Below are 21484 nucleotides of genomic sequence, written 5' to 3' on the forward strand. Positions count from 1 at the left end.
CCAAGGGGCATACTTTTAACAAACTCTATAGAAGAACTCAATATTCTGCTACATGACAAACATTAAACGTTTTGGTTGTAGACAATGTGATGTTTAAAGGTATTTATTTTATATTATTTAAATATATGGTCCCAGATGCAAATTTTTTAACCTTAAGGGCATACTGTGAACAATCTTTATAAAGAACCTCTAGGATAGGCTACTTGTCAAATATGAATGCCTTGGGTTTTGATGTTTCACAGAAAAAGATTTTTATGATTACTAAAACTGATGAACCCCGGGGCAGGGACAGTTTTGACTCCGTTGGCATAATTTTAGAGAACCTTTAAATGATGTTTTATACCAAATACGTTAGCCTTTTGCTTCCCGGTTTCAGACAAGAAGTTTTTGAACTGTATAGCTTATATTAGTACATGCAAAACTGGAGACCCTCCTCGCGGAGCAAGTTTTCATCCTAAGGCAAATATTTGAACAAACTATCTAGAAGACCAAAAAACGACGCTTCTAATCAAGTATTAATGTGGGCATTGAGCTTTCAGAGGAGACGTCGTTTTCAAGTTTTCTTTAAAAAACGTGTAGGGCCCTGTAGCTTAATTTTTAATTAAGTCGTGTTCTGAGAAAACTGGGCATAATGCATGTGCGTAAAGTGTCGTCCCAGATTAGCCTGTGCAGTCCGCACAGGCTAATAAGGGACGACACTTTCCGCTTTTATTGTATTTTTAGTTTCAAGGAAGTCGCTCCTTACTATAAAACAAGTTTAGGCGGAAAGTGTCGTCCCTGATTAGCCTGTGCGGACTGCACAGGCTAACCTGGAATGACACTTTACGCACATGTATTAAGCCCAGTTTTCTCAGAACAAGGCTCAATTAAACCATTTTCATAGAGGACCAGTCAATGTCAACTCCAGAGATGTTTCGTCAAAGTTTAGGAGGATATATTTTTTGAAGGAAATGCTGACGGACGCACGCGCTCGCGCATGCATGGCCGCTATAAGGGACGACGTCCATCGCGGTTTCTTAATAGCTCACCATTAGAACGTTGTGTTCGGGCGAGCTTACGAGAAAAAATGCCTAGCCGGAAATAAAACGACAAAATTACGTGATAATACTGGTTGAATATCAAAAACACAAATACAAATGTGAGCCTGCAAATTTTACTAAATGACATCATAATCATAGTTATAAATAAACCAACAACAATATGTAGGCCTGAAAATGAGACAACATCATGTCAGCGTTGTGGAAATGCAATAGCATAGCATGAGTATGTGTACGCGACAAATATTCAAGGTTTTTAAAACCATGAGAAAAAGCTGGGGCTGAAAATTACGGAAGCGTATATGATACACCCCAATAATATGGTAATGCCGGATTAATGTGTATCGACTTACTGTGAAATAACATGATATTTCGACATAGTATTGCAGCTTTTTCCCACTTAATTGTATTCGCCATAACGACATTAAGTTAAAGTCTCGACGTAAATGTTTCTGGCTTTTTTCGAAAAAAAAAATTCGGTCTACATGATCTAAGTCGACAAATCAACATAATTGTTTGCGTCCTGCTGTTGTGAAAATGACTTGCCATCATAGTTTTAGTCGACACGATGAGTTATTTGTTTTACGTCATGACACCTTTTTCATATCATGCCGTCATAAAATGTTGACATTATGACAGCATCAGGGTGTACCATATATGCTTCCATAGAAAATGGAATACAATTACGTCGTCGTAAAGAACCATAGGCTTACATAATCAGTGTTTCCATATGGGACACGCTGATAACCTATTTGTTGGTCTGATTAAAAGTTGTGGCTTATACGTCGGTATAGGGTAAGATTAAATATTTAATGAGACGCATCAAACGAATAAAATATTTAAACGGACTAAGTCAATGGACAAAATTAGCAGTATTATTTAATATAAATTAATATTGCATATAATAGAGATAACAAAACGTAAACTATTCGCGAAAGCCTTCTTAATAAACTATAACACAATCATTACCGTTGTCATGTTTCTCGTTGCCACATAGCCTACACGCCTTCTTGCAGCTCTCCAGCATGAACCGGGGGTTCCGCTGGAACTTGCCCTGGTTCGCCCACACGGCACATTGCCAACTCTCGTGGGCGTTAAAGCACTCGCCTAGAGAACGAGAACAATGCCATTGTCTTATAGGAATTCTTTAGAATTTAAGCACTCGCCTAAAACCAAAAGATCAATTTGTGAAATAAGTGAAATGTTATATACTTGCTTTGCGGATATACGTCTTTTGCTCTCCAGTGGTATAGTGTTTTCCCTATAACATTATAATTTACTAGTATGAAGAATGATTGAACCGGGTTCAAGAAATAACTTAAATTACATTCCAAGTATAGATTGCACATGCAAACGTGATCAAGTACATAATAATGAAACATATGTCGATACAGGTTGCGGGACTCGTACCATCTTTGTCGTCTTGTTTGGCCTTGGAGCAGGAGTCGGAGCCATCGGGACAGATGCACTTGCAATTCTGGTCCACGTAGCCACCGTTGTTACAGACGATGGAGCTGTCACATTGTTCTGGAGTGAGAGTGGTTAATATGTAGGCATTCTGATTGCGGCCACTTTAAGTGAGAGTGGTTAATATGTAGGCATTCTGATTGCGGACGCTTGGAGTGAGAGTGGTTAATATGTAGGCATTCTGATTGCGGCCACTTGGAGTGAGAGTGGTTAATGTGTAGACATTCTGATTGCGGCCACTTGGAGTGAGAGTGGTTAATATGTAGGCATTCTGATTGCGGCCACTTGGAGTGAGGGTGGTTAATATATAGGCATTCTGATTGCGGCCACTTGGAGTGAGAGTGGTTAATATGTAGGCATTCTGATAGCGACCACTTGGAGTGAGAGTGGTTAATATGTAGGCATTCTGATTGCGGCCACTTGGAGTGAGAGTGGTTAATATGTAGGCATTCTGATTGCGGCCACTTGGAGTGAGAGTGGTTAATATGTAGGCATTCTGATTGCGGCCACTTGGAGTGAGAGTGGTTAATATGTAGACATTCTGATTGCGGCCACTTTAACGTTTAGGGAAAATTAGTCAAGTTAGTAGTATTTGTCGACCCCAGGCTAAGGTTACGCAAAAGCGGATTTTTTTGTTGTAATGTGCTGACTAAATAATAAATTTAAAAAAATCACATTCTGTGTAATCCGTTTCACTAAGCTCCTTTTCCCATATTATTATTATAGTTATTTTTTATATTTATCGGTGAATGATCGACCAAAAGAATATGTCATAAATTTTGGGTTTACATTTCCGTCCGAATATTATTGCTAAGTTTTAAAATGCTGCTATCCACTATATTTTTATTTATCAATATGCCAGTGTTTCTATCCCGTTGTATTAAGTCGCCTATATATACCGTTTACACAGTGAGCAATCTTCACAAAAAAGTTCCATTAAACGACTGACGCATATTAAATCAATTTTATACTTAGAACGGAAAATATGTAATAAACATCAAACTAATTTTATTTTACTCGCGGATTCTTAAAACAAAAATATCGCTGAACATAACTTACTTGCGCATTGATACATGAGGTTGACTATCTTGACGTCAGTAAAAGATAGTTCCTTCCGGTACACGCGACCAATGGAGCTTTCCTTATCGGGGTGCAGAGCTGTAATAGTTTGCGATTTACCATCCGATGAAAACGCCTGCAGCAATACGAACATATTTTACAAAGTAACATGCGAAAAATTCAATACAAGCTATTGAAACACTAAAAATCCGGTTAGTATTATTTGTATAAGCTCAATTTATGGTTGCTTCGAAAAGAACAATATCGCATGAAATACAGTTTTTAGTGCATATACGCCTTAAATTGCGGAGATTAAGATTCTGAAATTATTTTCAAAAACTGTATGCAACTATAAAACAATACACATGTTTTGTCGATGGAAGATCAATTGTAAAGCTTCGAGCAGATATTAATCTTAAAATAACCCTCACAGTTATCCCATAATGCATCACAGATAAATATTCATAGTCCACTTTCAGCTGGTCCACTTCCTGTGCGGAATATTTATTGAACCAGATGCGCATGCTCGGCTGCACGTTCTGGTAGAGGATCTCGATGTACTGGTCTCTGTTGGGGAGCTGGTGCTCGTGCACGAGACCAATGGCGTGCCCTATCTCGTGCAAGTACAGTCCTTTCTGAAATACAGCGGACGAGTGAAGCAAAGTGTTATTTGAATACGGATATTTCATTCTTTCTGAGAGTCTCTCATACAAATTCAGCTTCCGCAGAGTGGCAATTTTCAAACTTTCAAACACAATCTCGAAACGTTGCCAACATTTTTTTTGCCATATTCTGTTTTAGCATTATTTTCTTAATCTAAAATGATAATGCAATCTATCAGTATCCGTTTAACGGGGTATGGTCAATTTTTAAATTAAAACATTCAGGTAAATAAAGTCGATTAAACGTTGATAAATAGAGACTTACAGGCTTCTACTTTGTCGTTGTTAAGATATCAAGGTAGGCTTAGAATGTCAAAAACAACAGCCTTTAAAATGATCCAAACGCTATAGTCTACTTTTGATTTCAACCTCCAATATCGTTGGAAAAATGCACCAAAAACGCATAAAAAGAAGTTTTCCAGTTATACGCGACACATGCACAAAAGGATATTTAAATCGTTTCATATGCCACATGGACACATCGTTCACCCATAAACAAAATTCCATGTGTCCATTTCGGCTTTCCATTTTGCTTTCAGTATACCTTTTTTACAAGTACAAAATGTTAATAAATTTTGCGGGCCGGCTATTTTCGTTGGTAATGCGTTGAGCTACAAATCCGAAGATTGCAGGTTCGATAACTGGCCCAGACACAAAACTTGTCCGGGGATTAGAAATGTAATGTGTCTTGTTTTGTGAAAATTTCGCAAAATGCGTACAGTGTCAACCCAGATTAGCCTGTGTAGTCCGCACAGGCTAATCAGGGACGACACTTTTCGCTTTAATGGTATTTTTCGTTTAAAGGAAGTCACTTTTTACCAAAAATCTAGTTTAAGCGGTAAGTGTCGTCCCTGATTAGCCTGTGCGGATTGCACAGGCTAATCTGCGACGACATTTTACGCACATGCATTATGCCCAGTTTTCTCAGAACGCGACTCAAATATTTTTTTTCTTAAACCGTTTCCCCCCCACTCTGAGTATAGTATGGTTGTTATCCGCTACTCGCTAAAGTGTGCTATCCCTGAGTCGGTAGACTGACAGCCGTGATTTCAAATGAATGCAGTTGACAACTATAAAAACAAGAGCTGTAAGAAGACAGCACGCTCGACTTTTCGAGTGCTAACAGTATAAAGGGGAAATTGTTCATATTCAATAAGGTCAAGGTAATATAGTCATATTCTAACTGGAATAGGGCCATAATTGAAACATATTAATCGCGTATGTTTTAAAAAGTGGTACATTATAGACGATTCTGAGTTCAAGTATATTTTCCACAATCTATTGAACATTTGTAAAGACATTAAACAAACTAAAAAGATTATATTTCAAGTTTGATAGCAATAGCTTGGGTGTGATGGTTGGACGGTCTTTCAAAAATAAAATAATAAAAATTAAAATTTGTGTTTTTACTATGTTTAAAAAAAATTGTGTGTGGGGTGGTGGAGAGGGGGAATTATGTGGCTGTGTGGTCATTTATTAGATGATATTTCAAAACTAAGAAAAAAAAGGAAAAACAAAATTTCAGGTGGGGGGATTCTGGGGTGCGGGCGGGGAATGATTTGGGTGGAGTCCATTGTGGTATGTAAGGTAGGTGTTGTAAGTGTTGTAAGAGCTGTGTTCGTGAAACACAATGCCCACTTCTGCGACGCTTTGAAGCTATATCTTTGACCTTGAAAGATGACATTGACCTTGACATTTCACCACTCAAAATGTGCAGCTCCATGGGATACGCATGCATGCCAAATATCGAGTTGCTATCATCAATATTGCAAAATTTGACCTTTGACCTTGAAGGATGACATTGACATTTCACCACTCAAAATGTGCAGCTCCATGAGATACGCATGCATGCCAAATATCGAGTTGCTATCTTCAATATCGCGAAATTTGAACTTTGGCCTTGCAGGATGACCTTGACCTTTAACCACTCAAAATGTGCAGCTACATGATATACGCATGTATGCCAAATATCAAGTTGATATCTTCAATATTGCACAATTTGACCTTGACCTTTGACCTTGAAGGATGACATTGACCTTCCACCACTTAAAATGTGCAGCTTAATGAGATACGCATGCATGCCAAATATTGAGTTGCTATCTTCAATATTGCAAATTTTGACCTTTGGCCTTGATCTTTGACATTCAAGGATGACTATGACCTTTCACCACTCAAAATGTGCAGCTCCATGAGATACGCATGCATGCCAAATATCGAGTTGCTATCTTTAATATTGCAAAATTTTACCTTTTACCTTGACCTTGGAGGATGACCTTGACCTTTCACTACGCAAAATGTGCAGCTCCCTGAGAAAAGTACAAGAAATTACAATGCTAATAATTTGTACAGTTCCTCAAAGGTTTTTTATTACCCATTTACATTTTAAATCCAAATATTTTTCCTGTTCACCTAATTAAATTAATGTAATTCTTTCATTCACGTATTGTTCGAGTGGTAGGTTCTCCCACCAGTACAGAGCTGATTGTCATCTTGTTGTTCAATGCATACCCACCTCAAGGTCAGAGACGTGATTGGAATAGGTTGAGCAGCAGAAAATATATCGTTTCGAATAAACATCTGAAATTCTTAGCCCTTCATTTCTGTAACTAAAACTTCAAAAAAAGGTTTTGATTAAAAAAAATTAAATTATATTGCCATTAATGGTAAATTGATGGTTTTGTATTTTCAGGTGAATACTAATCACCTTAATCTTGAGCCAGTTTAGTTTAAACCTATTTTATTTTAGCTCAATTGCATCGAAAGCCTTATTTGAAACGCTCTCCAGTCCGTTTCCTGGAACTATTGGGGCTCGAACCCACGACCTCCTGATTGATAGGCAGACACCATAACCACAACATACAGCCTATTTGAATCCGTTTGCAAATATTAATTTGAGCTAGGTACACATAACAGAAACACGTGTGTGTACCAAGGAATTAGTTTAGGTCCAAATAACGTATACTCTAATAAATGGAAGAGCAAAGTCCGTTCTTTTTAATTTGATAACAACATTTCAGGCCCAAATTTCACAGTGTTCATTGTGGATCTAAGAGAGATGACACTGCGTGACTTCAGGAAAAAGCTGCCAGTGTCCGTGCAGGAGTACAACACCATGATGAAAAGGACCATCATATCATGTGACGTGAGTGTTCATCTCACCTTGCCTTGCAGCAACTTCGGTAGTCATAATAGCCCATGTTTGAAATGGGAAATTCCTGTGGATAATTTTTCTATATATGAGTTGTTAAACTCTTGATGAAAATGGAATATTCATGTAGTAAAATTTTCGGTCAGTTCAATGAGTAGTTAAAAAAACGTTGAGGAAAATAAGATATTCTTGTAGTTAAATTATTAAAATGCAGATCTGTTTAACATGCAGTTTAAAACTTTAAAAGTTTGGGTTTATTCAAATGGCAGTCGCAATATATGGGGCGTATGCCTCCCAGGCCACATGCCCTTACAATATTTTAGACAAAATCGAATTTATGCCCTCTGGTACCTATGCCAACCTGTACTTATGCTACGCCGCTTACTTGCTACTCGAAAGCTGACCTTTTTGGAAGTTTTCCATTCCGCAAATTATGTTTCACAGTTTTACAAGTGACGCATTAAATATATTATTTACATGCTGAAAGAGATTTCCCAACTATTTAAAATGTTAAGGTATTTTTTTCATACAAACGCCTAATCAATTCCCTAATTTTCAAGAAATGTATCAAATGGTTTGTTCTTTGACACTAAATAAGTTTGCTGTTCCAATACATATATTTGTATTCTTTCATAAATTTTAGATGCGGGATAAACGTAGTGATTGTCCTGTGTTTTTGAACCTCAGTAACAGGTTAAGAGGATTTAAAATTTTTTGCCAACTCTCCTTTCAACATCACTTCAGTACTTACACATTTGTTTCTTATTACCATTCCAAATATATACATTTTAACTTATCGAACCTTGATTTAATTTTGACTTATTATGAAAAAATGATCTGTTGATAACATAGTTCATTACTAGGTACATTACTATATTTTTATGCCCCCGGATCGAAAGATCGGGGGTATATTGATAACATAGTACAATATTAAGTACATTACTAAGTACATTACTAAGTACATTACTAAGTACATTACTATATTTGTATTCCCCCGGATCGAAAGATCGGGGGTATATTGTTTTAGGCCTGTCTGTTTGTCAGTCATTCATTCATTCATTGTGTGTTTTCCAAAACTTTAACATTGGTAAAAGTTTTGCAATAACTTTTGCATTATTGAAGATATATATTAAGCAACTTAATATTTGGCATGCATGTGCATCTCATGGAGCTGCACATTTTGAGTGGTGAAAGGTCAAGATCATGCTTCAAGGTCAAAGGTCAAATATATGGCTTCAAAGCGGCGCAATAGGGGGCATCGTGTTTCTGTCAAGCAAATGTCTTGTTTCCTGATGTTTTAATGTTTAAAGATGATGTTTTAATTAAGAAAAAAATATTTTACTAACTGGTTTATTTGTATGTGTTGATACATGTTTTGATTTATCAGTGTCTTAGACACAATCGAGCTTTTGTTGAGATTCAATGTTTATGAGGTAGATACAGGAACTTACTGATGATATTTGGTTATGAAACTAACATGGCAATATGTATGCTTTTCTGTTCAGGTGACTCGAGTTTTGGGAACTTCAGGCTCTGACTATATATTCATCATGTTCAACAATCGCATTCGCTGTATATCACTATTCTCGGGGCAGACTGTTGTCAGGAAAGGTCCATTACCAAGTGCTGATGATGAGCAGGAGGAGAAAGAGGAAGACACTGGTGGGTGGGGCTTGGCTGAATGTAGTGAATTGTGGTTTAGTTTATTCATTTGTAGGTGCAGACACTGTCTTAGGAAAGGTTTGAAACTTACAAATTATGATGATAATGATGCAATGGAGAGTAGGAAACAAAAGGGCGTATGGGGTAGGTTGTAATATAGCTCATTGTGGGTTTGTAAATTTAACTGTTTTACTGAAATGATTGTAACAGGTGTTTTACTTGTTCAGCTTTATTTATAAACTAAACAAACCCATATCACCTTTAAACCAACATAAAAATACTCAAAGAGAAAAAATATTTAAATTTCCTAGGATATCAATAGTCAGGGCATGATTTGACAGTCTCCGATGTGCTATATACTTTTGGTTGGATACAATAATCAAAATATAAATAACTGTCATGTAGGGTTTTAATTGTTTTCTAATGAAATGCAAAACAATTTGATGTAGTAAAGTTTTATTTTTTTAACATTAAAAAAATAAAATATGAAAACAATCTATTTCAAGCTTCTTTATTTATGTTTACATCCACCATGTGTTGATTGATGTATTGCACGTATGCGTGTAACTTTCCATTATGAATATTTCATTATCATGGCTGTATGACATCAGGTATGGACACACATGTATTTTATATATACAGATCGCTTCAACGGCTGTATTATTGATGAGACCCTTCTAGATCTGCCCCTATCCACTGACTGTACAGTGGTCAGCTTTGAAGGCCGAATACACCTGGTCCTGTTGCAAGGGTAATTCTTACCAACATTCAACTTGTACAATAAATAACAACAAATGAGTTTACTGAATTTTGCATTATCTTGTATATGCCCCTCATTATTTGCAATATTAAGAATCCTGAAGATTTGAAACAAATCTACCAATATGTTAATTTATGTAGAAATTCCTATGTGTATCTGAATAGCCAAATGTTGGAACTAACGTTTGAGAATTAGTTTGTTTACACACCAACAAAGTTTGGGGCATAAGGCATTGCACTTGTCTGCGGCTCTATAACTACGTTTGTCGGTTTGTTTGCACAATTGTACCTGTTTATATAGGTACGTCCTGAAATGTTGTGTACTTTACCGCTCTTGAACTGGTCATTTTCACTCATACATTTACAGCTGAATGGTTACACCGGTAGTTCTATGTGATTTTAAAGGGAGGAATTTTGGCTCAACTAATTTAAGCATATTTATGCCTTTTGTAATGTGCTAGTAAGTATGAAATATATACATGTTTAAATATGATGTTTTAATTAAGAAAAAAATATTTTACTAACTGGTTTATTTGTATGTGTTGATTCATGTTTTGACTTATCAGTGTCTTGGACACAATCGAGTTTTTGTTGAGATTCAATGTTTATGATGTAGATACAGGAACTTCTATAAACAGTTTTTAAAAAACATAAAATAACAATTTGTTATAAATTGTATTTCAGAAAATGTCCAAGATGTACATAGTCACGTTCATAGACAAAAACAATTATGCAGACAGACGGGCTCTGTGGAAGACGTATACCACAATGTAAGTGAATAATACTAAAAAAGTTATTTTATAAAGTCACGTTATTTGAGTTTTGCTGAACTTGCAAAAGCATTATTGCAAATACAGCATAGCAACATATATTGGTTAAAACAATTTCACAAATTGATTCATCATAAAAGTTACAAAATTCAAGATTATTTACTTTTTATGGAATTAACATATTAAATGTGATAGGAGCTGTTACCCTGGAAAGCCCAAATGTTCACGTTTTGTTTTAATAGTTATGTATTATCATTCTTTTTGTGTAAAAAAAATCCATCAATATATTCATCAAAACTTTAAGTACAGGTAATCATTATACAAAGAACATATAACTGAATTAAATGCTACATTCTACATCACCAAAACCATAAATTTTGAGTAGTATAAGCCATTCCACTTGTTTTTATAACAAGGGCTGTTTGTAAAACATGCATGCCCCCCATATGGGCTCTCCGTTGTAGTGACAGCCATTGTGTGAATATGTTTTTGTCACTGTGACCTTGACCTTTGACCTAGTGACCTGAAAATCAATAGGGGTCATCTGCCAGTCATGATCAATGTACCTATGAAGTTTCATGATCCTAGCCATAAGCGTTCTTGAGTTATCATCCGGAAACCGTTTTACTATTTCGGGTCACCGTGACCTTGACCTTTGACCTAGTGACCTGAAAATCAATAGGAGTCATCTGCGAGTCATGATCAATGTACCTATGAAGTTTCATGATCCTAGGAATAAGCGTTCTTCAGTTATCATCCGGAAACCATTTTACTATTTCGGGTCACCGTGAACTTGACCTTTGACCTATTGATCTCAAAATCTATAGAGGTCATCTGCCAGTCATGATCAATGTACCTATGACGTTTAATGATCCTAGGCGTAAGCATTCTTGAGTTATCATCCAGAAACCATTTTACTGTTTCTAGTCAAGGTGACCTTGACCTTTGACCTGGTGACCTGGAAATCAATAGGGGTCATCTGCCAGCCATTATCAATCTACCTACGAAGTTTCATGATCCTAGGCATTAGCATTCTTGAGTTATCATCCGGAAACCATTTTACTATTTCGGGTCACTGTGACCTTGACCTTTGACCTAGTGACCTGAAAATCAAAAGTGGTCATCTGAGAGTCATGATCAATGTACCTATGTAGTTTCATGATCCTAAGCATAAGCGTTCTTGAGTTATCATCCGGAAACAATTTTACTATTTTGGGTCACTGTGACCTTGACCTTTGACCTAGTGACCTGAAAATCAATAGGGGTCATCTGCGAGTCATGATCAATCTACCTATTAAGTTTCATGATCCTTGGGCTAAGTGTTCTTGAGTTATAATCCGGACCCCATTTTACTATTTCGGGTCACCGTGACCTTGACCTTTGACCTAGTGACCTGAAAATCAATAGGGGTCATCTGCGAGTCATGATCAATGTACCTATGAAGTTTCATGATCCTAGGCCCAAGCGTTATTGAGTTATCATCCGGAAACCACCTGGTGGACGGACCGACCGACAGACCGACATGTGCAAAGCAATATACCCCCTCTTCTTCGAAGGGGGGCATACAAATCAAGGCTGATAATACAATCATCAGTCATCAAAAATCAATTAAAAATAATATGTCAAGATAATGCAATAACAAATTCTAAAAATGCATTTTATATGAACAGAACAGCAAACCTTTTAAAGCTATTACAATCACCTTTCACTTAAGTAATACAAGACCAAACACACACCATATTACCATCATAATACATGCACTGAATATAAACACGTTTCAATAATCAAAATGAAATTTATGATAAGTATCTTAATAAATGAGCATAATTATAAATACTTTTTTTGTATAATTACCAGTTATTAAAATGCAATTGAAAGAACCAGCATCATAATAAATGACTCCGAATTATGATGAAAGCAAATATCTCTATAATTATGTTTTTGCTGAACTTTTGTTTGTATTTAAATTACACATACCAACAAAAATACTTAATGTACAATTTTATAATAGATCAGAATATATTTGCAACAATATACACACATACAACGAAAGCCATATAATAATGAACTCTGTTAAATAAATGCATGGTGTAGAAGCAGACATGACTGGCTTCAGTCTAAAAGGTCATATAATGACAAAGAGAAAACATTTTACAGTGGGTGGACATTTGGAATTTCCATTATTTGAATCAAGAATAAATATTACTATTAAGATACCATAAACAGTTATTTACTTTGGATGGCATTCATAATGGGTTAAGTTGGATTGCAAGTGTAACGGAAAATAATACAAAATGTGTGCTCAAAAACAGTACAATAAATTGAAATACATGCAAACATATATTTTTATTTACCTTATAGCATAACTCTGATTTAGCTTGGAAAGGTTGGAGTGAAGGTCAATGATGTGAAAATAAGAAAAGAAAATAGACCGCTCTAAAACTTGATAACAATAGGAATCGTATTATCCATCAGTCAGTCCAGTTGTCCTCCTGTCTATTCTAAAGCTAATCTGCATTTTATGTAAAAAACCAATAAATAAATATAATCGCCTAGTATGTTGAGACAGTTTGACGCATAAAAGAACAACATAAATTTACGAACCTTTATAGATCAAGGTAATTCCTTGGGGTCAAAAATAGCAATACAACTTTTTATTATCCGAAAAGGGCCAGTCTATTCTCTTGCTTTAGTATGCATTCAAGAAATTTGAAACAGTTTTGCTCAAACGTAATTCTATATTACAATATGTGTCAGGCATAAAAAGACATTGCTGCCATAAACGTCAATACCATACTTACTTGAATGTCAAATTCATTGTCGGAATGATATTTTCTGCTCTCATATTTCCTAACAATTTAAAGATTTCAAAATAAGTAACACAATTAACCACTATAAAATGTTGTTGTGTCGAGCACAATCACAAACGTGCTACCTTAAAGCCGAGGTCATAGTAAGAAGTGGAAGGTCAAAGTACAGCAATTAGTTTCATAACTGTCTCACATATTTCACAAAGCAGTATGTTGGGTATTAATAACTTTATGAACATCCAGAAATGTTTCCAGACCAAATCATCAGATTGTCCCACGTGAACTATGAGTGAACACGAGTGATTGGCTAATGGACGACGTACAGCATGTGATTGTGGCGGCACGCAAGATACTCCTACGTAAGGTGGATATGGAAATGAGGAAGGCGGGGCTTATCAGGGACCATCCACGCACCATTAAACGAATCATGCTGTCAGACAAAGTGGAAAATTACAAGATACTTGATAAAACAGTAAGTTTAATTTGTTTTTTTCCCGGAAAAATGTATGGTTAATTTCACTCTGTGCATGCCATTTACAAAAGGCTTGATAACTTTTCCTTCCAATATGTTTATCTTTTTTCTCAGGTCACAGAGAGAGCCTTGCTGGACAAGGAAGCGGTGATGCAGAGACGGGCTGCAAGTCGAGCTGAGACTGCCAGCCCAAAAATAGACGAGGACGATAAATTCTAGTGATCTTGTTGCCTTAGTGATATCATATGAAATGCGATTCCTGTTCTATGGAGCCTGATACCATAGTGTTGTCATTTTAAATGTGCTTTTTCTAGTGATATTCTCGCATATTGATTTCATTAGGACCATGTTCAGGCTTTAATGACCTTGTTGTCATCATGATGCCATGTAGACTAGGGAGGCGGAAAACTACAACGGGCGAGGCATGGTTTCCGCCACCCTGTAGACTAGGGTCTGGCTTAAATCACGCCGTTACCATAGTGATATTTTAGGGACATTGTTTCCACGTCAATGTCATCGAGATGGTGATTAGGTATTGGAAATGGACTATGATTCCGGATTTAGGGACCATGTTTCCACAGACACGATATTGAGGTCGTGGTTTAGTTTTAAGGGACCTTGTTTCCATAGTGATAACATCGAGTCTGTGATTCAGTTTTTATGACATTGTCATAAACACAAACAATGGAGGAGAGCTGATTTTATGTATTGTGATGTCAGGGTTCCCTCTAGGCTTTCAAAAGTTGTCGCCACTTACTTTTGCCAAATTTAAAAAGTTGTCGCCACACTGGGGCTTCATTTGGGCAATGAAAATCATGTTATTATAATACAAACAAAAACTGAGCATTTACAGTATGTTAAAGGAATTGATTTAATAACAGTAGTATTAATAATAACAACACATTTAACATTGTTATTAAAATAAAGGCACATTCAATCAGTTGTAACTCTTGTTGATTGACACCTTCTTAGCAGCCTGAATATGTTGCCACAGTTTTGGTGCTTTAGAAGCATTATGGTATTCTGAAAATACAAAAAGGGAAATATAATATTAATATAATACTAATAATAATCAATGAATGTGAAGTATATAAATAATATAAATGTGTGCTAGCATATGATCTACTACATAGAGCCCTTAACACAACAGTCAAATAAAATAAGCATTTGTGTATATCAAATGTCAAATTGATTTCCATGTGCTAAACTATGTTTACCTTTTTTTTAAGGTACATCCGGTAGTGAATGAATTGATAAGTGTTGAGGATATAAAGAGTTCACACAGCATAGATTGTGTGTTGGAAATCATATTGAAGGAAATTAAATTCTGATAAACAACTGTCTTTGTTTGGTTTTTGTTTGTTAGCTGGTGAATAATAGCGGTGGGAACGTTTGCATTTTGAATGAGTCTCAAAATAAGCAGCATATAATGTTCACTTTCTAAAAGTCGTTTTACACTCTGAACTTGCCATTTTGACGAGTGAAACAGCAATATGTCACCGTTTAAATAGAACCAATACACGTAAAATGTTTTACTATTTTCTATAATTACACCGATTTTTCTAAAAACAATCGATACTGACCTTTTTGATTGTCATTGTTGTCAATTTAACGGTCTTGAATCTGCTTCGAACACTGTGACAAACACTTCACATTTAAGCGCAAAGTCGGTATATTTCAATATTGCCTTATCTCTGAAGCAATAAAACTGCCGACCAATTAAGATAACTTGCAACAACACCCCAGATAATCGCAATTATCACCATAACATGCCACTTTGCGGTAGTCGGCAGTCAGCACCACGCTCCATTGATTATAGCTGTATCCCTTACACCATGGAAATCTATAGTATTGCGACTGCCGTAAAGCGGCTGGTAAACACAGCGTCTTTTGTCATTTTAAGAAAATATGAACGCAGAAAAATGCCGATTTTTTTAAAATCGCCATTTACGAAATTTTGTCGCCAGATTTTTTATTTTGTCGCAATTGGCGCCAATGGCGATCGACAGCGGGAACCCTGGATGTGTTTAAGGACAAAATAACTCAAAAAAGACAATATTTTGTAAAATCTGGTGCGTCTATGTCGTATTAAGCAAAACAGCTTAATCTGTTCATGATCTTTTAATGTCCCCCAGTCTATACTGGTGGACATATTGTTTTTGCCCTGTCTGTTTGTTGGTTTGTTTGTTTGCGTCAAACTTTAACATTGGCCATAACTTTTGCAATATTAAAGATAGCAACTTAATATTTGGCATGCATATGTATATCATGCATCTGCACATTTTGAGTGGTGAAAGGTCATGGTCATCCTTCAAGGTCAAAGGTCAAATATATGGGGGGACATAGTGTTTCACAAACACATCTTGTTTCGTATTGTTTTTATATTGTTATGGGTACTTACGAAACAAAAGTATACTATTTTGTTTTATTTAAATTGATTTAGTTGCTATAAATGATGTGGAAATGCTAAACAATAAATGAACAATGTTCATTAATGTGAGATCGACGTTTGTTGTATTATGTTAAATATTATTCTTTCGTTATAAAAAAAACTAAATGTAAAACCAATGGTTGCACATGGATCCATTACAATTTATTATTGCATAACTCGCCAACCATAATATTGTGTACATATTACATAATTAAGTATTTGAGCCGTGTTCTGTGAAAAGGAGTTGTAATGCATGTGCGTAAAGTGTCGTCCCAGATGAGCCTGTGCAGTCCACACAGGCTAATAAAGGACGACACTTTCCGCCTAAACTTGATTTTTGCTAAGAACAGACTTTCTTTAAACGACAAATATCATTAAAGCCGAAAGTGTCCTCCCCTATAAGCCTGTGCGGACTGCACAGGATAATCTGGGACAACACTTTACACACATGCATTATACCCCCTTGTCACAGAGCACGGCCCATTTGCTTAAAAGCATGGTGGAATATAATTTCGTGAAACGTCATTCAAACAATGGAGCAATATTCATGGAAATAATTTAAACTATGTTGTACTTAATTATAGCATTGATTTAGACGATTCTCAAAATTAATATTTCAGAATTTTCTAATTAGATCACTCACATGCATTTGTTGTGCTTGGAAATGAACTCATTTTAACAAGGAAGACAAAAATGTAATATAAAACGGGCTAACAATGTTATGCAGTTCCGATTTTGATATATTAGAGTAATCCCATAAGATAAAACATTATGCAAATGTCATGTAAAGACGATACTGTAATAAGTAAGGCAATAATGTATAACATTTATCAGACATTTCAAATGAATTCCCTATTTTTTGAAGTAGTGCATGGAATATAAATAAGTTTTCATATTGGACACCCAAACAATAGCACATAAAATGCATAGTGAGTTGAGTAATACTTTAAAAAGTAAGGGATTCATTTAATTTAACAATATAAATACAAAGAATAGTTGATATCTAATAAAAATGTTTTTCGCTATGATCGTGAGTAATGATGCGTTGATCCAAACAAGCTCTGTTTTCAAAGGTTAAAACTATTTAAATGAATTATTGAAGCTTGGTCAATACGTATATAAGTTATTGAAATTTTGTTTGCAATTCACATACCTAGTATCCCGTTTAGTGTCAAAACCGTTCGTGTCCACTACGTATAAAGCAAAGAAGCAAAAATAGTATGACGTATTTGAAAGAATGCAAAGTAGACATGCACATAAATATTTGTGTTAATAGAACATAAGCGTACATACAGTAACATATTGTGAACTACGTTAAGGGGCAAAAAGAAACGATTCAATCAAACATTTGAGTTATATCCATGACTTCATAGTATGTTTTTCATTTAAATAAATAAAGTGGATACATTTTTGGGTTATTCAAATTTTTGTACTCAAGTTAGTAAAATATCGAAATTCAGTTGAAGTTACGATAAAGATATACCTTTGGTAACTAAAAATAAAAGTTAAGCATTAGCTATACAATCATTTATTATTATACCGTAATTTTGCCTGACGTCTAGCCGATGATGGTCAAATTGTTGAAATGTTAAAACAATGCGCGAGCAAACAGCTAAATTCAAATCAGCAATTTCGCACAATGTGTGCGTTTGTACATTGCATTTAAATATTATATTGTGTAAATGACACGTAATTCTTCAAAATAATTGTATGTGTACATTCCTTTTGTTAACGACACTATTATGAATAATACTGTCACTATTACTATTATTAGTACAAATTTATTAAAATCATTTACATCAATGTATTTGTAACCGTCCTTTGATTAAACACATACTTCAACAAACCGTCAACTGCTGATCAATGATGAAGTTCAATGACCACACAGATAGCAGCTGATCTGTGATCACATTCTAGTTAATGAGTGTGGGTAGTATTTTATATAGATGAAGTTTTGTGTCACCTTGAGCGTTGTTGGACACCGCCAGCCTAGTCCTATCCCTAGACACACATATGCTTAACGGGAACTCCATATCCACGGGGTATGTACACAGGAAGTCACCGTCTACAGTCAGGTGCACAACGGAGTTCATGTTTTCATTGCACACCATGACCGTATCACCTGGTCCGACACAGGCACCACGTGGTTTCTGTATGTTCCCATTAGTGACTGCTCTAGACGTGCCCTTCACAGTGTTGTACATGTACACTGTGTGAGCTCGCTTGTCAGTCAGTACTAACGTGTTCTTGGACTGGACATACGTACTCGAACTATCACCTAATTTATACGTCTTATTTGGAAACTCCACTTGCTGAAAGTCCGTCTCAACTCCGTCCACAGATATCATTCTAACATTACGGATATCATCGATCGTACTCACGACCATTTGTGTTGGCGTCTTGCAGCATATAGAGAAGAAATTCAACGATGTTGTAATTTGCCTAGTCAGACAGATGACATTGTCTGAACTCACTGATAAAAAAAGTAAACATTTAAAACTTGTCACTACTATTTCACTATTAGACAAAACTGCTACATCTTTGGGGGATAACTTGAACGTGTATGGTGTTCCGAGTCTCCTCAGCCCTTCGTTAAGTATCATACATTTGCAGTTCTGGTTATCCACAGCTACCAGTCTTCCGTCCGACAGGAAGTCTAGTCCAGAGAGCAAAGGTTCGTTTTCATTATCTTCAGACTTTGGTAGATTCAATGACACGATCAGCTCCAGGGTGACTGGCCTCGACTGGGATAGTGAACTGATGGAACTGGGATTTCCTGAATACAAAGTACAATATGGACTCACTATTTCCCTTTCAATTATATTAGTAACACGTGGGGTAAGTCAACCTACGACGCGCTTTAATTGTATGAGCTAAACACACTATTATTATGAATAGTGAATGTGGTTTTGCAAGGATGTAGCTGACATTTCGATTGAATAGTGTTCGCATGTAAATCAACTGGTGTCTTGATGATGTATGGTAACAGCATTTAATCATGCCATTTAATAATAATATGCAAGATGTAGTTATTTTTCATACGTAGAAGACTAATCGGCTTAAATGCGCCATGTGCGAAATTCCAATAATTTAGACTTTGCATCAAGACTATCAGCTAAGTGTTGAATGTATAGAAGTTTTTGTTGCGAGCTATCGACCAACGGAAACGGGATTCTTGACATATATATATACATTAAGATAACTATCAATGCTTTATGAACTGGATCAATTCGTAAAAAAATAACACTTTACGCTTGATGAAATGTATACTTGAGTCTATTGAATTTATACTTTATAAGTAATTTGCATGTGATCACAAAGTCGTTTTACTATTCACTTTTGTATATTAATTCGTTAATGTATTTCACGAATATCCATGGACAGTGTTGCTTACAATGCAGCATGTGCATTCAGCTCGCCGTAAAAGACGACATATTCTCGGCGAAGGCACCGATGCCTCATCCAAGACGACATATTCTCGGCGAGGGCACCGATGCCTCATCCAAGACGACGGTTGGTTTGATAAGCTTTGTGTTTATTAAATAATACATCCATTTGCATGAAAATACTTTTTTATATAAATATGCCAAATTCAAGTTATTATATACTTTCCGAGAGAATGCGAGTACAGCTCGAAACGTGTACTTGTGAGGTAGTTTTTAAAGTTTATGTTGCTTTCTCTAAACAATAAAACCATTATTATAGAATGGATATTTTTTAAGAAGTTCGTAGTTGTATTATAACAGACTCAACACACTGATGTGATTGGGGGTAGATACGCACCGTTCCACGCGATTTTAGTTTTTTTTAACGACGCCGCCGTATTACCATAATCAGTAAAAGTTGCAAAATAATCCGATCATACTGATTAACTCTCGGCGCACAAATATTGCTCGTCAGATTCAGATACATAGCAACATGCGTTCATCCACACACAAAAGTACACGGAATGATACAATATACGTGCAGATGGTTTATTAACATTACTTTCCGTGTCCTGTTTAAACGGGTTTGACTTATTTCCGGATGAGACATGGGAATAATACAAGTACAGTTTGTTAAGAGTCGATACATGTTGAGCTTAGTGGTCTAACGTGTTTACTTTCATATCTGTAGGTCAGCTGCGAAAAATGTATTAAATATATACACAATCTATTGTAATACTCGATGGAGGGATCATGCAACATCAAACTAGTTCTTATATAAAAAAAATCGAAAGAACTATCTTTATAATTGAAGGTTAATATGTTTAGATTGTAACTTCATATTATTTTGCTTTACAAAAACCAGAATTGTATCACCTAATTTTACATGGTTATAATAACGTGTACACAGAATTAATTTTAAAATAAATACCTTTTCGTTCCAAATTCACTTTCATGAATTGTTTTCCCATTTCAAGAATCGACGACAGCTTTCCCGTATACGACAATGCCACTTTTGATGAAACGTGCGTAATTCGTTGTTCTTTTATTATGGATTCGATATTTTTATTTTTCTCCTCAACCTGTTTAGATAATATAAACATTTGCTGAGGTGAACCTAGGTCTGCAATAGAAGACCACATTGGAAACAGTTGATTTATTTCTTCCATAATTTTTGTAGAGACAGATTGCATTATACTAAGTCTCTTCACTTCTTCACTCTTTAAAGCGTTTGCTTCGGTAAGCAATTCTTGTTTCGCAGCGTCAAAGAGTTTTATCATTCGATCTGTCATTTCGTTGACATCTTTGGATACGTCTTCAACTGATGCATTCAACTCTTTTTCTGACTGCTTACATTCGGCAACAATAGCGTCAGCATCGGATTTCAATTTTAACAAGGATTGTTTCAATCCGTGCAGCTGTGCTAATTTTTGCCTTGAAATGCTGGCTATGTCATCCAATTTGTCACACTTCCGGTGTGCTATAACGCAGGTAGTACAGCAGAGCTTGAAATGATCTTCACAGTAAAACTCGAATCCTTTACCATGCTCCGAGCATTTGTCCATTCCATTCATGTCCACTACCACAGTAATATATATATAATAATTATAATAATAATAATAATAATAATAATAATAATAATAATAATAATAATAATACAAATAATATCAAATTTAACGACTTTTATGAACAGCAATTTTCATAATAGACTAAGACGTTCAGGTATATTATGAGATACATTGGGTAGGTCGCTTGTGCCACATTGGATTTCTAAAGGATACT

General features: G+C 35.7%; 2 protein-coding genes and 1 long non-coding RNA gene across 4 annotated transcripts in view; 1 reads left to right on the forward strand and 2 right to left on the reverse strand.

The window, feature by feature from the left end:
- Positions 1-9790, forward strand: part of LOC127835487 (uncharacterized) — a 199048-nt gene extending 189258 nt beyond the window's left edge. The window contains exons 22-23 of the mRNA XM_052361930.1: positions 8985-9035; positions 9678-9790. Of these exons, the coding sequence (XP_052217890.1) occupies positions 8985-9035; positions 9678-9790 (164 nt within the window). The remainder of the gene's footprint in view (positions 1-8984; positions 9036-9677) is intronic.
- Positions 9791-10459: 669 nt separating this feature from the next.
- On the reverse strand, positions 10460-13952 carry LOC127835115 (uncharacterized). 2 transcript variants are annotated; one of them, XR_008028355.1, is made up of 2 exons: positions 11937-13952; positions 10460-11211 (listed from the first exon to the last, which is right to left on the reverse strand). It is a non-coding gene; the product is annotated as an uncharacterized LOC127835115 (long non-coding RNA). The 2 variants fall into 2 exon arrangements; XR_008028354.1 differs by having other exon boundaries at positions 11792-13952.
- Positions 13953-18190: 4238 nt separating this feature from the next.
- The window catches only part of LOC127835488 (uncharacterized), a 36907-nt gene continuing 33613 nt past the window's right edge, over positions 18191-21484 (reverse strand). Inside the window, exons 17-19 of the mRNA XM_052361931.1 lie at positions 20634-21281; positions 18815-19053; positions 18191-18676 (exon numbers count right to left, since the gene is read on the reverse strand). Of these exons, the coding sequence (XP_052217891.1) occupies positions 18191-18676; positions 18815-19053; positions 20634-21281 (1373 nt within the window). The remainder of the gene's footprint in view (positions 18677-18814; positions 19054-20633; positions 21282-21484) is intronic.

Source organism: Dreissena polymorpha, chromosome 6 (genome assembly GCF_020536995.1).
Source record: "Dreissena polymorpha isolate Duluth1 chromosome 6, UMN_Dpol_1.0, whole genome shotgun sequence".
Lineage (NCBI taxonomy): Eukaryota > Metazoa > Mollusca > Bivalvia > Myida > Dreissenidae > Dreissena > Dreissena polymorpha.